This window comes from Nyctibius grandis, chromosome 4 (assembly GCF_013368605.1).
Source record: "Nyctibius grandis isolate bNycGra1 chromosome 4, bNycGra1.pri, whole genome shotgun sequence".
NCBI classification, from domain to species: domain Eukaryota; kingdom Metazoa; phylum Chordata; class Aves; order Nyctibiiformes; family Nyctibiidae; genus Nyctibius; species Nyctibius grandis.
In genome coordinates this window covers 18,315,937-18,333,264 of record NC_090661.1, presented here as the reverse complement: position 1 = coordinate 18,333,264, position 17,328 = coordinate 18,315,937, and the positions used below count along the sequence as shown (strand labels likewise).

General features: G+C 42.0%; 1 protein-coding gene across 4 annotated transcripts in view; it reads right to left on the bottom strand.

Annotated features, from left to right (window-relative positions):
- Positions 1-893: 893 nt before the first annotated feature.
- The window catches only part of MOB2 (MOB kinase activator 2), a 120,819-nt gene continuing 104,384 nt past the window's right edge, over positions 894-17,328 (bottom strand). For 3 of the 4 annotated variants that reach the window (XM_068397671.1, XM_068397670.1, XM_068397668.1), the window contains exons 2-5: positions 11,976-12,136; positions 10,660-10,753; positions 3,820-3,956; positions 894-2,202 (exon numbers count right to left, since the gene is read on the bottom strand). In XM_068397671.1, the coding sequence (XP_068253772.1) occupies positions 1,892-2,202; positions 3,820-3,956; positions 10,660-10,753; positions 11,976-12,136 (703 nt within the window). In that variant the 3' untranslated portion in view covers positions 894-1,891. The remainder of the gene's footprint in view (positions 2,203-3,819; positions 3,957-10,659; positions 10,754-11,975; positions 12,137-17,328) is intronic. The other variant, XM_068397669.1, reaches the window with a different exon arrangement.

The window sequence follows — 17,328 nt, the reverse complement described above, 5'->3', positions numbered from 1 at the left end:
AGGTCATTTTCTCTCACTCCTCCACTTCCCTTCTCCTGTGCTCATGCCTTTTTAGTCATTTTTTCCCTCACTTTTATGACTTCTTGCTCTTTTTCTCACTTGCACATTTTTTCTTCCTTTATCTGTTGTTGCTCTTGCACACTCCTTCACAAGCTTTTTTTTCTCTTGCTTGTGCTTTTTCTTCTTCCGTTTTTTTTCCTCCTTTTGTCCTCATGCCTTTTTTTTTCCCCTCGCTTGCTTGTGCTTTTCCTTATCTTTTTTTTTCTTTGCACTTGCTATCCTTTTCTTTTCTCTACTGACTTTTACTACGGTTACAGATTTCATTCAAGAAAAGCCAGGATTCATGCCAGGTCAGTTATTAGTGATGTATATACCTCAGGATAAGGACCAAAACCAGTAACAAACAATTCTCAGAGGCTGCCACAGATTTGATAGAAGCACAACTGCAGGCTAAATGTGGCACTTTCCTAACGGGAAATGCTGACTGCAAGAATTCAGGGGAGATGTGAAGGAAAGAGTAATATCACTGTCCAGATACAATATTGGTACAGTACTGTATCCACTGTGATATAATAGATACTGTGATATAATATTCACCACAAAATATCCAGGAGCCCAACTGCCTCTGCAGAATTTAGGAAACAAACAGGAAACTTGCTGCTTTCCAACTGTTGCTTATCTTCAGCGTGCTTATCTTCAGATGACCTGGGGAGAAGGTTCCTAGCACTACCAGAAAGAGCAAGGAATTTATTATAAACGTAAGATTACAGAGTGGAAGACAAACAATTATTTATAAAGCTGTCTGACAGCAGGCCAACAGCATTCAGTGGTGAAAGGGAAGCTGTATGGGTGGATTCCACTGACTTTTGACGCTGCAAACACAAAAACAAAGCTTATGGCTGATAGATTTGTTTTTATTATTATAGAACAGATGAACTAAAATAAGCCAACAATATAATTTTATGCCAACAGCCATCTTTCTAGCACAGGCAGTGACTGACTCAATGTACCCTTCTCCCCCCTCTCCGGGCCTCTGTTCAATGGGAAGCAAATGGTGGTGGCTCTTGCACATGGGTTTTGGACTCCAGTGACCTTACTCTTTTTATGTGTAGAGGTGTGCCTGGGAAAAGAGGAGGCAGGGGAGCAGAGAGTATATATGTTGTAGGAGCAATAAGCAGAAAGGCTTGTGGATCCTCTTGCATGTTGACATGTGACCAGGTAGATGGGACAACTGGAGAATCTCATGCCCACTTTCAACATGTAGCAAGCCCTTAGCTGCTACTCTAGTCAAGCCAGGAGTTTCCTCCCATTCCAAGCTAATAAAGGGCAAAACACACTCAACTGGGAAGTTTTTGGCAGGGTAAGGGCAGTCTGTGTAAAATCAAACCAAAAAACCACCCCCCACCCTCCCCAAAAAAAACACCCAAACCCAAATAAACCTGCATTTTAAGCCACTTCAAAGTAAAAGTCACTTCTTAACATATAATAGATATTTTTTAAATGGCAGGACCACCATCCTAGAAAGACAAAGGGCTTGCACTCAAGACCAAAGAAAGAAAAACAAAAATCCAACCAAACAAACCAACCAAAAAAAACCAGGAGTGGCCTCACTCTCAGGCTTGGCTCTTCTCTAAAACCAGCACTCATCATTCATCTGAATAGGTAAAAGGAGGAGTGGACAGAAAATAAAATAAAATTGGTGCAACTTCTCGCCAGGCGGCGCATTAAACCAAAGCTCCGTACAGTCCCATACGACTACACGTCCTGTGGTGGCAGCATCATTTCTTTCAGCTTTCCTTGCTGTGTATGTCGGTATGTATATCTGAACATATACATACACAGAGAATATATAATATTGTTTTTAATGTTAGTCTTGATCCTGTAGAAAGGCTCATCTCTCTTTCACATGGTTCTGTGCTCCTGCGCTGTTGCTGCTCCCATTGCCGCTCCCGTTACTGCTGCTCCCACTGCTGCTGCAGAGGACCTCTGTGAGGTCATCCATGATGGTGGTCTCTTTAGGGTCCACGAGGTTGAACTCCCTGATGAATAGGATAAAGTGTGTGTAGAGCGTGTTTAAATGTCCGTGCAGCTCCAGTGCCAAAGTCTCCTTAAAGTGTGAGGAGTAGATATGGGCCAGCACATGGAACAGGTACTTGCAGATCTTCTTCACTAGGGACTCAAACGAGTTTGGGAATTCCTTGCCTGAAAGGAAGACAGAGAAACACCATGATAGCTCCAACTGCTCACCTTCAGCCCCACAGCAGCATTCATTTGGGCTGAGCTGTGGGTAAGGGCAACTAGCCCACTTTATACAGCAGATAACTTGTGGGCCCTGCATCATCCTCTCATCTTGTTCTTTTTACAGGAATTCAGGGGAAGACTCTAAGGAGTTTTTAAGCATTTTCATTTGAAGTTAAGTTTTAAACACTAAGGGTTAAAAAATCAGGAAGCAAATGTAATCATTCTTTAAAACAACAACATTTTTTGTTACTGGCTGTAAAAATGATGAGAGTTTCTTTTAGGTCCTTATCTAGTTTGTCCAGGAGTAGCAGATTTTTGCCCTGGCAGTACATAATGCTTGGGAGACCAATTCACAGCTCATAAAATAGAAGTGAAGGTACATGCCTTGGTAGTGTGCAGCAGTTTGACTAACTGTATATAACGACTTCCCTCATTTCATTGTTGAAATTCTATCAAATGGGAAAAGAAATGGAAGGAAATACTGGGTGCCTTCTATCAGCTGCAGCTGAAATTGTGCTTGCTGGAGTAGTACTGTGCCTAACTCGTAAAAGGTGATTATTGGACAACTACTTTGGTAACACTGAAAGTGAAACTGAGGCAAGCAAAAAAGCAACACCTGCCATCCTGTGCGTGATGCACAATACGAAGGATGTTGCTGCTCTGAAGTGCACCTTGGCCACATGGACAAATCACTTCTATGAAAGGCCCTTGTTGCCCTTGAACAAGCATATTAAAAAAAAAAAAGTCAGCTGCAGCTGGCTTACGAGACAGTGCCTCTTTCCAGATCAAGATGCTTGTAAGCAAAGGCTACCAGCTTAACATCTGCCATATTGTAATGTCCTAGTTCCCCAGTTATCTGTTGCAGGGGCTCAAGAAGCCAGCTGCTTTTAGTTGTGATTAAGCCCACCTGCAGTAACTTCAGGTCTCTCTTTTTTCCCCCCCTTAACCAAAGGCATTGCATGTAGCAATCTTGTTAGGATACAAATCTGACTTAAAGTTACTTTCCTGTTGCTTTTCAATTCTTAAAAATCACATTCTTATTTAATCTTTGGAAGGGGAGGGAGACTGCAAACAATCTGTGAGACAACGCCTAGCTGGGCAAGAAAGACAAGCCACATCCCCGGCAATCCAATTTATTTCCCCCTTAATGCATCAGGGCTCTAAAGGAAATAGTAAAACAACAACAAGGTTAAATTTTACTAGCAGCAGGCTGTACGGAACACATGCACGCTGACAGTTTTCAAATTTTTATCCTCTCTGAACACAGGCTACAAGATCTCAAAATGCTTGGAGAAAAAGATGTACTGATGATGAAATATAAGCCGAGGGGACAGGATTGTGAGCCTTTCACCCCAGTTCATATGCCAGCAGTGCAAGTCTGTCTTACTGCAAGAATGAACCAAACTTTAAAATCTCTTTTTTTTTTAAAAAAAAACAAACACAAAACAAAACCAACATCATCAAACGAACAAGGGAGAAAGCCGTCTGGTATTAATACATCGGCTGAATGTCAACTTTCACCTTACTTATGGCATCTGCAAAGAGCCACAGGAAGCACCCGTCCAAAAGCTGACATACCGTATTTTGTTGGAAAGACATCCTCATCTGTCACTAGTTTCTGCACTGAACTCATGACGAAGTCAACATACTGAGGAGCAGTGCACTTGATCTTCTTTCCCCGCTCATCATACCAGTAGTACTGTCTGTGGAGAGAACTGACAGTGTCACCACATTGTATGTACCTTGGCTCCTCAGTTCAACTCCTCTAAGAGGTTAGTGTCTATATAATATGAAAGAACAGCTGCAACATTACCAAAATACACCATGGCTGCTGCAGAAGAGATTTACTTCAGGGTATCTTTCTACATCAAAAACCTTGAATTTCTGTTAGCCAATTTTCAAGAAAAACTTCTTTATGTTGACGGTAACAGAGCATTGGAACAGGCTGCCCGGGGAGGTTGGGGAGTCTCCTTCTCTGCAGATATTCAAAACCTGCCTGAACACAACCCTGTGCAATGTGCTCTAGGTGAACCTGCTTTGGCAGGGGGTTGGACTAGATGATCTCCAGAGGTCCCTTCCAACCCTAACCATTCTGTGATTCTGTTTCTCCCTATCAATTTAGTAGTAGTACCAAGCATAGGAAGCCTCCTGACAAGTCTCCATGGGGAAGAGCTCTACTGAGGCAGTGATAACTCCCTGTCCATGACAGACTGAGGGTTTACTTACAGTCTATAGAACTGTACAGGAAAGCATTACATTACTATTTTTAAAGGGCAACAACATTGCACAATGATAAACTGGTGATCTTCTGATGCTTAACATCACAAAACATAAATTAGCCTTGTAGTGTAATATTATTAAAAAGACAGAAGGTGGCTCCAAAACACCAGCTTTTTCAGGCTGGTGCTCTGAAGTACTGGCAGCCTTTTTAAGCACTACAAATCCTGTTCCAAAATCCAACCTGGGGAAAGTTTTCAGGACCTTTCTACACATCCCTACCAGCGTGCCTTAGAACTCTGCTCCTTTGGTTACAGACTCCCCAAAACATCTGAATTTACATTTGACTCTGCCACCAGTGAATAAACCTGTTGGATCTCAAGGAAAAGGAGATATTAGCATATTGCCTGGCTCTTCAAAAGCAACCATAATTCAATCAGCTGTAATTATCTTGATTAGCTGCAGCCATCCCTCAGCTGATGGAGACTCTGAAGGCTACAAAAGCACTGAAAGTTTGCTCCTCTTTTTTTTCCTTTAAGTCAAGGTTAATTAAAGCACCTCTAACTATTACCAGGAGCAGCTATCCATTGCATTAGGCACACACAGTAAGAAACGTTTTACAGAGAAGGAATTTGGCAAAACGCTTCTTAATTTTTTTTTCCCCTATGGCATATTAGAGGTGTCTTGAGTGCCAGTTCCCGAACTCTTCCTTCAAACAGTCTCAGCTCCAGGTGCAGTCCTATATCATTACGGGACTGGTAAGAAATCCATTGTGTTGGTCTTCCCAGAACACAGCGTAGGTGGGGTTTGCTGACTGCCTTTGGAAGCAGCGTGGGAAGTGGTTTGAGCATCAGAACTCGGCTAGAAAGGCACCTCACCCAACACATGAGCCCATAAAGCCAGGGTACCCTTTTTTTTGCCTGTCTGTTCAGCTCCAACTCTGCTGCTGTTGGCTAATGATCTGCTATCTGACATTCCTCACACAGATCACTTAAATAAGCTTCATTGTAGCCCTAGACAAAATATCACTTCAGTGTGGTGTTTAGCCACCTTTGGACACTTTTTTTTCTTGGCATGGAAGATAAAATGTTTTTTTCTGTGCCTAACAGGACTAGACTGCATTGAACTGAAAGGATCTATGCATGCCACTTGGAAAGTGAAGTTCTATGTATACTAAGCAGCAGAATAGTCCTGAAGCAATTAAAGAAAAATGTTAAGTAGCAAATGAAAAGTTTTAATTTACAATGTGTTTTCATTGCCCTGAAAGATTCGTCAGGGACCTGAGGGTAGTGAGGTGAAGACACTAACAACACTGTTCGTGCCCCAAGCCATATGAAAACAAGAGGAAGCTGCAGAAGTGAGTAGAGTAGTTGAAACTTTAAGAGAGGAAGGGCAACTGAAAACTAGTTCTGCAGACACTTAAGGTTTAGAATTTTTCTTTCAGCTCACTTTCAGCATATGGCACTTGGTCACTCTGCTGTTTACCAGAGAGAGCAGGACTGACTGCAAAAGGACATAAAAAGGTGAGCAAGTGCATGAAAATAGCATGAGTTAAAAGCTCTTTGTAGAGCTATGTCAGGCATCAGAAGTAGCATTTGGGCCCTTAGGTGTAGACTGTGTTCTTCATCACTGCTTACTTCCTTTATACAATCCACATATACGGAATTAGACAATGTAGTGGACCAACACAAGCCACCTCGTTTGTCCAGTCCTGCAGTAAGCTGGAGCAAGACAGTTCTAGACAACTCTGACTTATTTTGGGTCTTAAGACAATGCTTGTTGCCAAGAGCAGAAGCAGACTGGACTGTCTACCTCAGCAGTTTTCTCATGCTGCAGAAATCCTCAACTGCAAGACAGAAAACATAGTTTAGAGTTGCCCTTAGGCGCAAAAATGAATTTGAATAACTGGATTTCAGTTAAAAGAAAGAGTCTGGCAACTGTACAAGTTCACTTACATGAAAATATAAGTGAATAAATCTGCTGAAACATCCCACTGTGTACCCTTTTTGCCTTTCCTTGAAAATTAGGCTAATTATGCAAAATAGGAATTTAAAAGAAGAATCATGAAGAGTAAGGGGATACGTCCTGTTGATTAGAATCATGTATCTTCCTCATGTTTCAAGTGCTGTGAAGAGAGTCTTCACAGGTCTTGGAGGAAGAGAGGAGCCCCTGACATGCCATGAACATCTCACACCTGGTACGCAGCTCCCACCCATGCTGGAGTTACCTCCATTAATGAGATAGGAAGCAGGCTGGGGCCATCGCAGGGCTCGGCTGGGCCCAGAAGTCTAACCGCATTCCACCACTGGCGCTGTGACAGTAATCTCCCGTACTAGGCAATGGACGGAAAGCAGACAGGACAAGAAGATGACACTTAAAAGCGCTTTTCAGGAAGTGCTCACATGATACAGATTTTGATTATTTTATTTCCTATGTAAAATTGTGGCAGATTTAAACTTCCCCAGTGGGGAGAGTGTGAGGAATTTGTAGCTCTATTCTAAATCCCAGGGAGAAATGACTGTGGGTTTAACAGAGAAAAGCCTATGATGTAAATAATAAAGTATAACACATATGAAGTCACAGTGCTGCATCTTAATATATGTACATATTTTAATCCCTTTTCCTCTAAAACATTCTGGGTTTGTGTTGATGACACAGAAGCCAAGGCAGAACAGAAGATACATCAGTATATAAGAAAAGCTTCTGGAAGGAGGGAAAGGCAAATGCTGTGGAGATTATGTGGTCTGGAAAGGAAGAAGAGACAAGTCCTGCTAGAAATACCAAAAGATGGGTTATGAAGAAAGCAGGATAGCAAACTGTATCAAATGCAAGGGCAGTAATATAATGCTTGTCAGCAACTCAGAATAGCTTTGATGGTTTGATAGGGGCAAAACAATGTTTAGATGGGCCAAAAAAAAAAAAAAAAAAAAAAAAAAAAAAAAGAGAAAGGAGCCACCATGTAGAAGCATACAGCTCGGGGAACTTAAATATAAAAAAATGCTAAGCACGCAAGTTTGAGTTAAGATTTCTAAAAGGAAATACCCTCCGTATGCAGAGACACTAAGGGCAAGGTAGACATCAGAAAGGAGATTGTAAGATTAGAAAAAATGAGTGATAAGGAATTATTAATTAAGGGATTTCACTGTACCAAAATAAGACCTTTCACTCTTATCTGTGGGCTGCCTAGAAGTTTGCATCAATCCTTGATTTCTGCCTCAGGAGTTTTCTAATCTCAGCCTCGTGAACAGCACTTACATAAACTCTCAGTTACTCCACTCAGCCCTGTTGAGAAGTTTTGCCCAAATGTCAGCTAAAAAAACAGTTTACAGCTCATGGTGCTTTAAAGCTAGTTTGTGTGATATTATTATTATAGTAAGCTATAAAGCATACTAAATCTAAATAGTAAATACTGTGTTAAAAATATAGTACCTGCTTTACAGCAAGTGATAAACATATTAATGAGTAAAATTAAGTAATTCCCAAAGTTACATTCATGCCACCCTCATTAATTTTGAATATCACTGGCCATTCAGATATTCTCTTGGCATTAGCCCACCTTGCCAGCAAATGCTTCCATCTGTTCTACAAGGAGACTAAGTTTTGGTCAGATGTCTCTCAGTAACCCTCAGCAGAAATTCTCTTCCTCATTGTGTGCAGATGGCTGGGCTGTCTCATGTATCTGACAGAGGGCTGAAAGCTGCATCTGTCTGCAGTTTGTCAGTTGGCTGGAGCTTCTCTGAGATATTAAAACCTTACCTCAAATATTTAACTGCAACTGGTGTTTATTTTGCCAGCAAATCCTCTAAACTTAGGATTGAGTATTTGCAGTGCATCTGGATGCAAAGTAACTTGACAAGCAACCTGTTCTCAATACTTACTTCAACATCTCAACCATAAATACAAAAAGCCTTCCTTACGTATGACCAGAATGGTGTGATCCAAAACACGCCTGAGAGAACTGGACAGGGAAAATGTAAGAGAGGAACAGAATGCAGACCTTCCTACTGAACTACTTAAGAAATCAGCACTGAAAAAAATGGCAAACTGCACCCTTATTCCAAGGTACTGTAATTCTGTGGCAATCTAATACAGGTAGATGCTATTTTATTCCAACTGACTCTAATATTGAGGTGATACTCTTTGTATACTGGAGACAAGTCAGAGGCACAATAAATCATATCAACCAGTGTTTCTCCAACACAATAAGCACATCCTTACCTTCCTTCATTAGGGTAAGATTTAAAAAAAAGAAAAAGAAGGGGGGTGGGGAAGTGGTAGGCGGCTTTGTCATAGTCATAATTGGTTATGAACAAATGAGCATCTTTGAAGCAGTTCTCCATGTTCCATTTAGGCATCTCTCTTCCAAAAGGGAAGAGCTAGGAAAGGCAGAAGGATTACCCAAAATTGTCATTAGAGATATTTGGAGAACACAATTATGAACAGGGCTTTCAAAGCTGAACTGTATTGAGGTGTGTAGCTATGATCTCACCTCTGTGGTTTTTTTCACAGACCCGCACACTTGACAGAAGAATGAAATATGCAGCCTACAGTTTGCAAACATGAATCAGCCATCTGCCCCCAAGTACAGGAAGATACTTAAGTTGTTATGATTTAGCTACACACAAACCGTTTCAAGTGCTTCACCCAAGCATAGACAAGCTTCCTGTTATTCCCAAATAGCACAATTTTTCAGTTTTCCAAAACAAAGGATAGGAACATTCTGCTATCGGTCCTCACCACTAAAAATACAGACTACAGCTGGAGCCGCCTACAGGCACTTCCTTTCTTTATTCTGCAGCACCAGCTGCTTACAGAGAACTCTTGTTTAAGATTCACTAGAGCAGAATGGAGAAACACTTACGTAGGTTCCCTACCACCACCTCCTTTTAGCCACTATTTCCCATCAGCCAAGTGGATAAAGAGTTAAACTCACTCCTTTGGACAGCCAGTGCTACATCAGGAATTAAAACACGAGAAAGCTTGGGAGCAAGAGTCAACAAAATACTCATCTTACTGATCACCATTTCTCATTTAGAGACATGCTGTCTCCTTTTGATAACATCTGGGTCCAGCAGAGATTTATTACTTTCTGTTCCAGCCTGCTTTCAAAGTCACTAGCATGGTCTTTAATTCTCTACTGACAGTTATCTTTCCAACTTCTACATGCAAAAATATCCTCCATACACCTTGCATTCTTCAGAATGCTCTCAAAGAAAGCCCCTGATATTAATTTCAAGTGTACAAGATAGCCCAGTGCATCGAGCAAGGATTCCTTTCTAAGCACTACTTAATTATTGTCAGAGATACAATATATTGTGCTCGTTCTGTTGCATACATTCCCTGGGATGTTTGTTTGATGTATGATAACATTAACTGCTCAGTCTTCTGTTTGAAAATCCATCTCAACTAAATGAATCCCAGGAAATGCAAGAGGAGGGAAGAAAAGGACTATCAACACATGTGCTGCAGAAAAAAAGCCACAACACAACAGGCTTATTCATACTCGACTGGATCTCATATTCCATCATGTTGGACTGTGCTAATCAAAAGCAGGAGTTTATGGTAACTTTTTCTTGTATTCACCACATACAGTAAAACTACAAAGCTTTCTTTCATAAGTGACAGCTAGGGAATGTTAAAAAAGTCTACTAAGTCCTACAGGGGTAAAGTGCCAAACCAAAATGTTTTCCTTACTCTTTGCAAAGCTGCCACTTGTGCCCTCTGTGGCCAGGGGCTCAGGCAGAAAGCCAGTGGCTCACGTCAGGCTAGAGGTTATCCGTCAGCAGCCTGGTGCTCTGTCAGCATTCCAGCTACCAAAAGCACCCTCTGAGGTTTTCGCAATTCATTTATCCTCCCCAGCATTCTATGGAATCCCAGCACTGTTACCAGTAAGGACAGTTTTGCCTTGCTCTTCTTCCCCTCTTCCCCCCAAGCTACACACATGGTAATTTGCCTCTCTGATCTAACCTTATAGAACCAGCTCAGAACAGTCAAAGATTCCTGTCCTTCTAGTCCTCCATAAAAACAGTTTTCCACCACCCTTCACTGCTCAGGGTAGAGAAGAGGATGTACAGCTGCCACATTCTCACTAAATAGAGATCTGCTGGAAAACACTTGCCCAATGCCATCTAATACCAACATCCTCCCCCAAGCAACTCTGAAGACTTCATGGAAACCCTGTGATTGTAAATATCGACTTACGTATTGCACACTGCCATGGTCTGACATGACTCTCCTGTACAGAATTCTGAGATTGTACTATACTGTAAGTTGATGTGATGAAAGAAAGTTGTTGCTGAAAAATAAACACAAAGGAAAGATATTGAGAAGTAAAATACTTTCCAACACTGGTTATCCTCCAGACAATTATTTAAATAGAGCAAGTGAAGTGACCTCAGAATCTTGAGATGCATACAAATTTAAACATGATTTAGCTAAATTAGTCTAATGATGAACCGCAAAACAAAGAGGTACATAGAATGAAAGATCTTGTTTTGATTTAAGATGAAAGAACCATGATGCATCAGCTCTTATTACTCACTAAGCAGCAAGACTGGAAAGTGTCTCCGTCATCAGCCTCACTTTACAGTAGAATACTCTACTACAAGCTGAAGGCAAACAATTTGCTGCGTTCTTTTGAAGTCAGATTTAAACCTTACAGTGGCTAGAAAACAGCATTAATAGTTCTCATGACATATCTTCTTCTTCAAAAAAAAAAGCAGCATGAAAACTAGTACACTTCTACTTTTTAAAAATCTCCTGAGACAATTTAACATCTTAATACTCCTCAAGGGGCACCTCACTTTTTCTTAATGAATCTCTATAAACTTTCCTAGTGTGCAGTTTAAAGTAGTTTCTTGCTACTACCATATAGTGTTGAAAATATAAACAAGCCTGGGTCATAAGCAGCAAGTTAGGACTGGCAGCTGAAGCAGAAGCACAGGAAAGTACTGTAAGTCAGAACTGAGACGCACAGATACAGCATTTAGTCACAGCTGTCAGTCACGTCTCTGGGTTCTGGCTTGACTACAGTTTAAATTCACAGTAATTCCAAAGCTTGGAAGGAGTGGGGACAAGAAATCCAACCAAAAGACTTCAAAACTTCTGACTTTAAGTATAACTTGTTTTACGTACAAGTCTTAATAAACTACCATTTTTACAATGCTTCTGGAAGACCAACAGCTTGAGTCAGAAATGTGGTGAACCAGCCAGTTTAGCAAATAGTCAAAGGGAATCTGATGGTCCTCAAAAGAGCATTAAAAAGTTAAATGCCCTCAGTGCCGCAGTGAGGGAGTTGGACGGAGGAAATGCATCAAGGCTTCCGTGCTGCTGAGCACAGTTGGTTTGTATGTAAGAAACCTTAATTACTATTCAAGATATAATGACATGCATTATGCAGCAAGCATAGTCATTGAGTGTTTTTCTAAGCACTGAAAACAGTAAAAGGAAACACGAGTGAATGAATGCCTTCTTGGGTGTGGACAGCAAGCTCAGAGCTGTATGATCACAATACTCACTGTTGCTGGCTAGCCACTCATTGAGGTCTATTTCTCGTGGTAACATCACTAGCTCCTTAAATTCGAAGTCAGTAATTCTGGATTTTGTGTATTCTGGCTCTAGGTAAAGTTTCTTCTCTTCCGGTGCTGGCTTTTTACCGTTCGGCTTTCCCTTGGACTTCCTGGAAGAGATTAAAAAGAGAGAAGAAAAGTTACTTTTACTGTTGATGAACAGCTACAGAAACCTGAAAGAAGGTGGTTTATCCAAACTCCTAAATTTTTGTTTACACTGCTCCTCCTGCCTTCCCTCCCCTTAGCTTAATTTCTTTTTCATTAAAGCAAAAGACAGTTTCTTAAAAAGTGTATTTGAACTCAGTCACTTCTTTCAAGTAACACTGGAAGTTTTGAATGGCATTAAGAAACTTGCGACTGAGCTGCTCCATCTCCGTTGCCCGTTTGTCACTTTAGATTGCAAATTATTGAGAGAGTGACAGTCTCTCTTCACGCCTGTGAACAGTCGTGACAGCAGAGTGGCACTGTGCCCGAAGGAGCGACTCTAACACGAGTACACTCACTACCTTCTGCATCATACAGTTGTCACCTGCAAAACGGGCGTTTGAGGGACCGTAAAAGCAGGCTGCTGTAAGATAGATCTCAGATGGAAAAATGCTCTTTCCACACAATGTGCTGGTGCTGCTCATTCAGAGCTACAGCATTCCTCGCTCCTCCAGCCCTGCATTCTCAGATACCAGAAGCCTTCTGAGGGAGCATCTGTGACTCCAGCTAGAAGCACTGGTAACTACAAGCACACCTGCTTTTTCAACTCCCAGGATTTGTGAGACAGAAAGATCAGAGTTCATTTTTTTTCTGAAAATCCTTTAAAATCTGATGCATTATGAAATAACCTTCCATTTGGATTTATAACAGCCGACAAACCACGTTGCATAAAATGCATTTATCCCCATAGCATATTGTGACTTTTCATCTCCCATTTCTAAAGTGTTTGTTGTAATCACTAGAGTTTTCCTCCCACTCTGTTTTTAACATCCTCAAACTAGACTCTCAACCCAACCCGTATTCCTGGGCTGGGGTGCAGTAAGGACTTCTGATGAAGGACGGCGGGTCAGCACTTCGGTCTTTTAGGCTACGTGGACAAACAGCTGCATATCCATGTGTTTCTACAGTTAAAAAATCCACCTAACCAGAGACAGAAGATGTATTTAATGGTGAGGGACAAGTGCAGTAAGGCAATACTTGCTGTGCACTATCACATAAATACAAGGAGGAGATGCCAGGATTTTTTTAATGTCAGGTTTTCTTGGTTAAAGAGGTTTTTAAGGATCTGTAAAACCAAGACAAGCGCACCTTTACAGATGACTGCATTTAGTTTGCTGTTGAAACTCATCTAGATCCCACCCAAAGGAAACTGACCTCGTGTTCTGGCTCTTAACACACTTTAAATAATGTTCCAACTGTGCCCCTGTCTGAGATACATGGAGGCTTGATTTTTGCTGTGAGAATGGGACACACATCTTTCCTGGAATGGTGTTAGAAGTGTCAGTGCTTTCCCCCAGGAAAGTATGATTATTTAGATTTCTCTCTTTATGGGCCCTTTACTGATCTGTTCATTAAACTCATCTTCAGAATGCCTCATTGTCCACATCTGCAGTAGGGAGAGACTGAGATTCACCTTCCGCAAGAAAGGAATGCCCTAACTTACTACAACTTGATCATCAGCGCTGCCACGGTTTACTGTCTTGAACTTGCATTGAGTCTTGTCATACTTCTCTCAGTAAATTAAGACTAGAGGGACTTTAAGACTTCAGAAAGGCCATCCTCAAGGAAACATCAAGGAAAACTTAGTGGCAGCAGCACGATGTACACTTACACCCTCACAATATATTTACAAACCACAGATGTGCAGAAAGCACTGTAGGAGGTGTCTGGTAGGGAAAAATGGTGATACTATTTCCATATGTTAATGAGAAAGGTGGGTTTCGTGGTTACAGAGAGGACATCTGTGATACAGAACATCTTTTTAAAGAATATACAGTATGAGAATAAACTATAACCAGTATATGTAAAGATCAATTTAGCATATAGCTACTCTTGCACATTCGACACTGTCTCCCACAGCATCCTCCTAGACAAACTGGCTGCCCGGGGCTTGGATGGGTGGACTCTTCGATGGGTTAAAAACTGGCTGGATGGCCGAGCCCAGAGAGTGGTGGTGAATGGGGCAAAGTCCAACTGGCGGACGGTCACTAGCGGTGTTCCCCAGGGCTCAGTTCTGGGGCCGGTGCTGTTAAATATCTTCATAGATGATCTAGATGTAGGGATTAAGTGCACCCTCAGCAAATTTGCAGATGACACCAAGCTGGGTGGGAGTGTCGATCTGCTGGAGGGTAGGAAGGCCCTGCAGAGGGATCTGGACAGGTTAGATAGATGGGCCGAGACCAACAGCATGAGGTTCAACAAGAACAAGTGCCGGGTCGTACACTTCGGCCACAACAACCCCATGCAGCGCTACAGGCTGGGGGAAGAGTGGTTGAAAGCGGCCCGGTGGAAAGAGACCTGGGGGTGCTGATCGACAGCCAGCTAAACATGAGCCAGCAGTGTGCCCAGGTGGCCAAGAAGGCCAATGGCATCCTGGCCTCTATTAGGAATAGTGTAGCCAGCCGGTCTAGGGAAGTGATCGTCCCTCTGTACTCGGCACTGGTGAGGCCGCACCTTGAATACTGTGTCCAGTTCTGGGCCCCGCACTTCAAGCGAGATGTTGAGGTGTTGGAGCGAGTCCAGAGGAGGGCGACCAAGCTGGTGAAGGGTCTGGAGGGTCTGACCTACGAGGAACGGCTGAGGGAGCTGGGGTTGTTTAGCCTGGAGAAGAGGAGGCTCAGAGGTGACCTTATTGCTGTCTACAACTACCTGAAGGGAGGTTGTAGTGGAGTGGGAGTTGGCCTCTTCTCCCAGGCAACTAGTGATAGGACAAGAGGACATAGCCTCAAGCTTCGCCAGGGGAGGTTCAGGTTGGACATTAGGAAGAATTTCTTTTCAGAAAGGGTTATTAGACATTGGAATGGGCTGCCCAGGGAGGTGGTGGAGTCACAGTCTCTGGATGTGTTTAAGAAAAGACTGGACATGGCACTTAGTGCCATGGTCTAGTTGACAGGGTGGTGTCAGGGCAACGGTTGGACTCGATGATCCCAGAGGTCTCTTCCAACCTGGTTGATTCTGTGATTCTGTGATTTCCTGCCATCTCTTTTTCCCACAGCAGTGCATTCCAGTTCAAATGAAGCCTGCAAGATTTGTCCCTTACGTTTATTTAATGAAGTAACCTGGACTAATTCTTATAGCTGCTCCACAAAGGGATGTTTCAGGACATGCAAAATCAGATGTTCCTAAGCACAAGGCTCTTAATAAGGAGGAGTTGCTGTTAGACCAACAGCTCCTGGTTGTCAGGTAACTATTCTTGTCTTCAAACCCTTACATTTGGTAGATCTCGATTGAACCTCACCATGTAAAAATAAGCTACAGATAAGAAACAAAAGTCCGTGAAAGCAAGAACTGCAGGAGGGCCTTGAAGGGATTTAAGGAGGCTATGAAAGACATACTTAGTTTATGCTTGGGCCTGAGACTTCAGATTTTCACAGAACTTGAGATGATATTCAAGGAAAATGTAATAGCATAAAACAATAGTCTCGTTTGGTAGTGTGTAACCTGACTTTATAGCAGATGAAACAATGTGTTTGACCTCTTCCTTTTGCAGGAATACCATGTTAAGACTTGAAATTACCTTACCCTGACAGTCAACAGCATAAATCCAGTTGAAACTATGTACTTGGCCCTGAGCTAGTAAAAAATACTCCAGGCCACCGATTCGCTTAATTCCCAGCACAGGCTGCCTTACTCCTACACTGCTGAAAGCCAGCCTGGCATGCTCCATACAGCACCTTCATACCTGCTGGGCTGCTGACAGACAATATTAAGGTCTATTCAGAATATACTCTTTAGGGTTTTTTTCAGCTAGTTGGGTTTAGTGGTTTTTGGGGTTGGGGGGAGGGTGGCAGGATTCAGGCATTCAAGGACGAGTTGATTTTTTAAGAAAATTATAGTTCCAGTAACAATCATGCAGAAAATACCTTCGACTTCAGAGACTGGTTAGACAAACGACATTAACCACACTTGGGGAGAAAAGTTATCAGTGAGAAGTAGTTTGGATAGAACAGAGTTTGTGTCTTTGCTTTACTTAAGGATACTTAAACCAAGGGCCCCAGGTTAGGGCTGTGCCACGTCAGCTAAGAGCAGTCTTCTGAGAGGAGGAGGAGGGGAGAGAGACACAAGGAGGTCAAAGACAGTCTATCATAGAGCCAGGCTGTGGAGGGAAACCACAGAAGGAAGCCAGACATATGAGGCTGAGGCAAACGTTCCATTGAACAGAAATAGATAGTGTATATACCTCATTCTCACATCAGCATCTTCTCCCCATTTCAAGAAAAGAAACAAAAATTCAACACTAAATATATTTCACAAGTTTGCTAATCCAAACAGCTATACATCGTCCTTTTACAAAAACCCAAACCCCTCATTTCCACACAAATATCAGTTGTCTGTTGGATTAGTACACGCAGCCACTTTATGTCTTTTCAACAGATCACGTAAGTCCTTCCACAACTGCCTTGTGCTGGAACTGGAGCACTTCAAACAGAAGCTTCCTGAAGGATCCCATGCTCTGCCCCTTTGCAAAGCTTTGGCTCGGTCTAAAAAAGAACCTGACTCATGGGTATCGTCACTGAACCTACAAAATGCCCATAATCACTGATATCAAAGGGTTTATTCACACCACTGAAACCTGAATGTCAAATCACCATGTGCAGTACAAACTTCTTTTTAACCTTTTGCAGTTGCTGAGAGCTAAAGAAAGACCACAGAAATGGTTTCTACCAGCAGATTTTCAGGACCCGCATGCAGTGCAGTTGGCATACTACATGGCCCATGTATTGTAAGTACAAACTAAAAAAAATTCCAGTCTTAAAACCAGCAAGTTTTGAATTGGACCACACATCTTCCCTCAATTAGGCAGAACTTAAGGCTATGAAGTCAGATTTACTCGTATTAATTGAGTCATGCTCAATCTAGGCTGTGAAACTGTGGGTTTAGTTTGGAAACTGTCAATACTAGTCAATACTAAGGTATTTTCTTTGCAGACTAACAAAGCTGGAACAGACAGTAGTATGGAGAAAACAGTTTTAGAAACATGATTACATATGACTAAGAATCAACAAATAGTAGTTCCATATTCTAGATAAACCAAAGCTCATGCATTCACAATTACCAGAATTACCAAACAGTGTAAAGTTTAGAAGTTAGCGTCCTT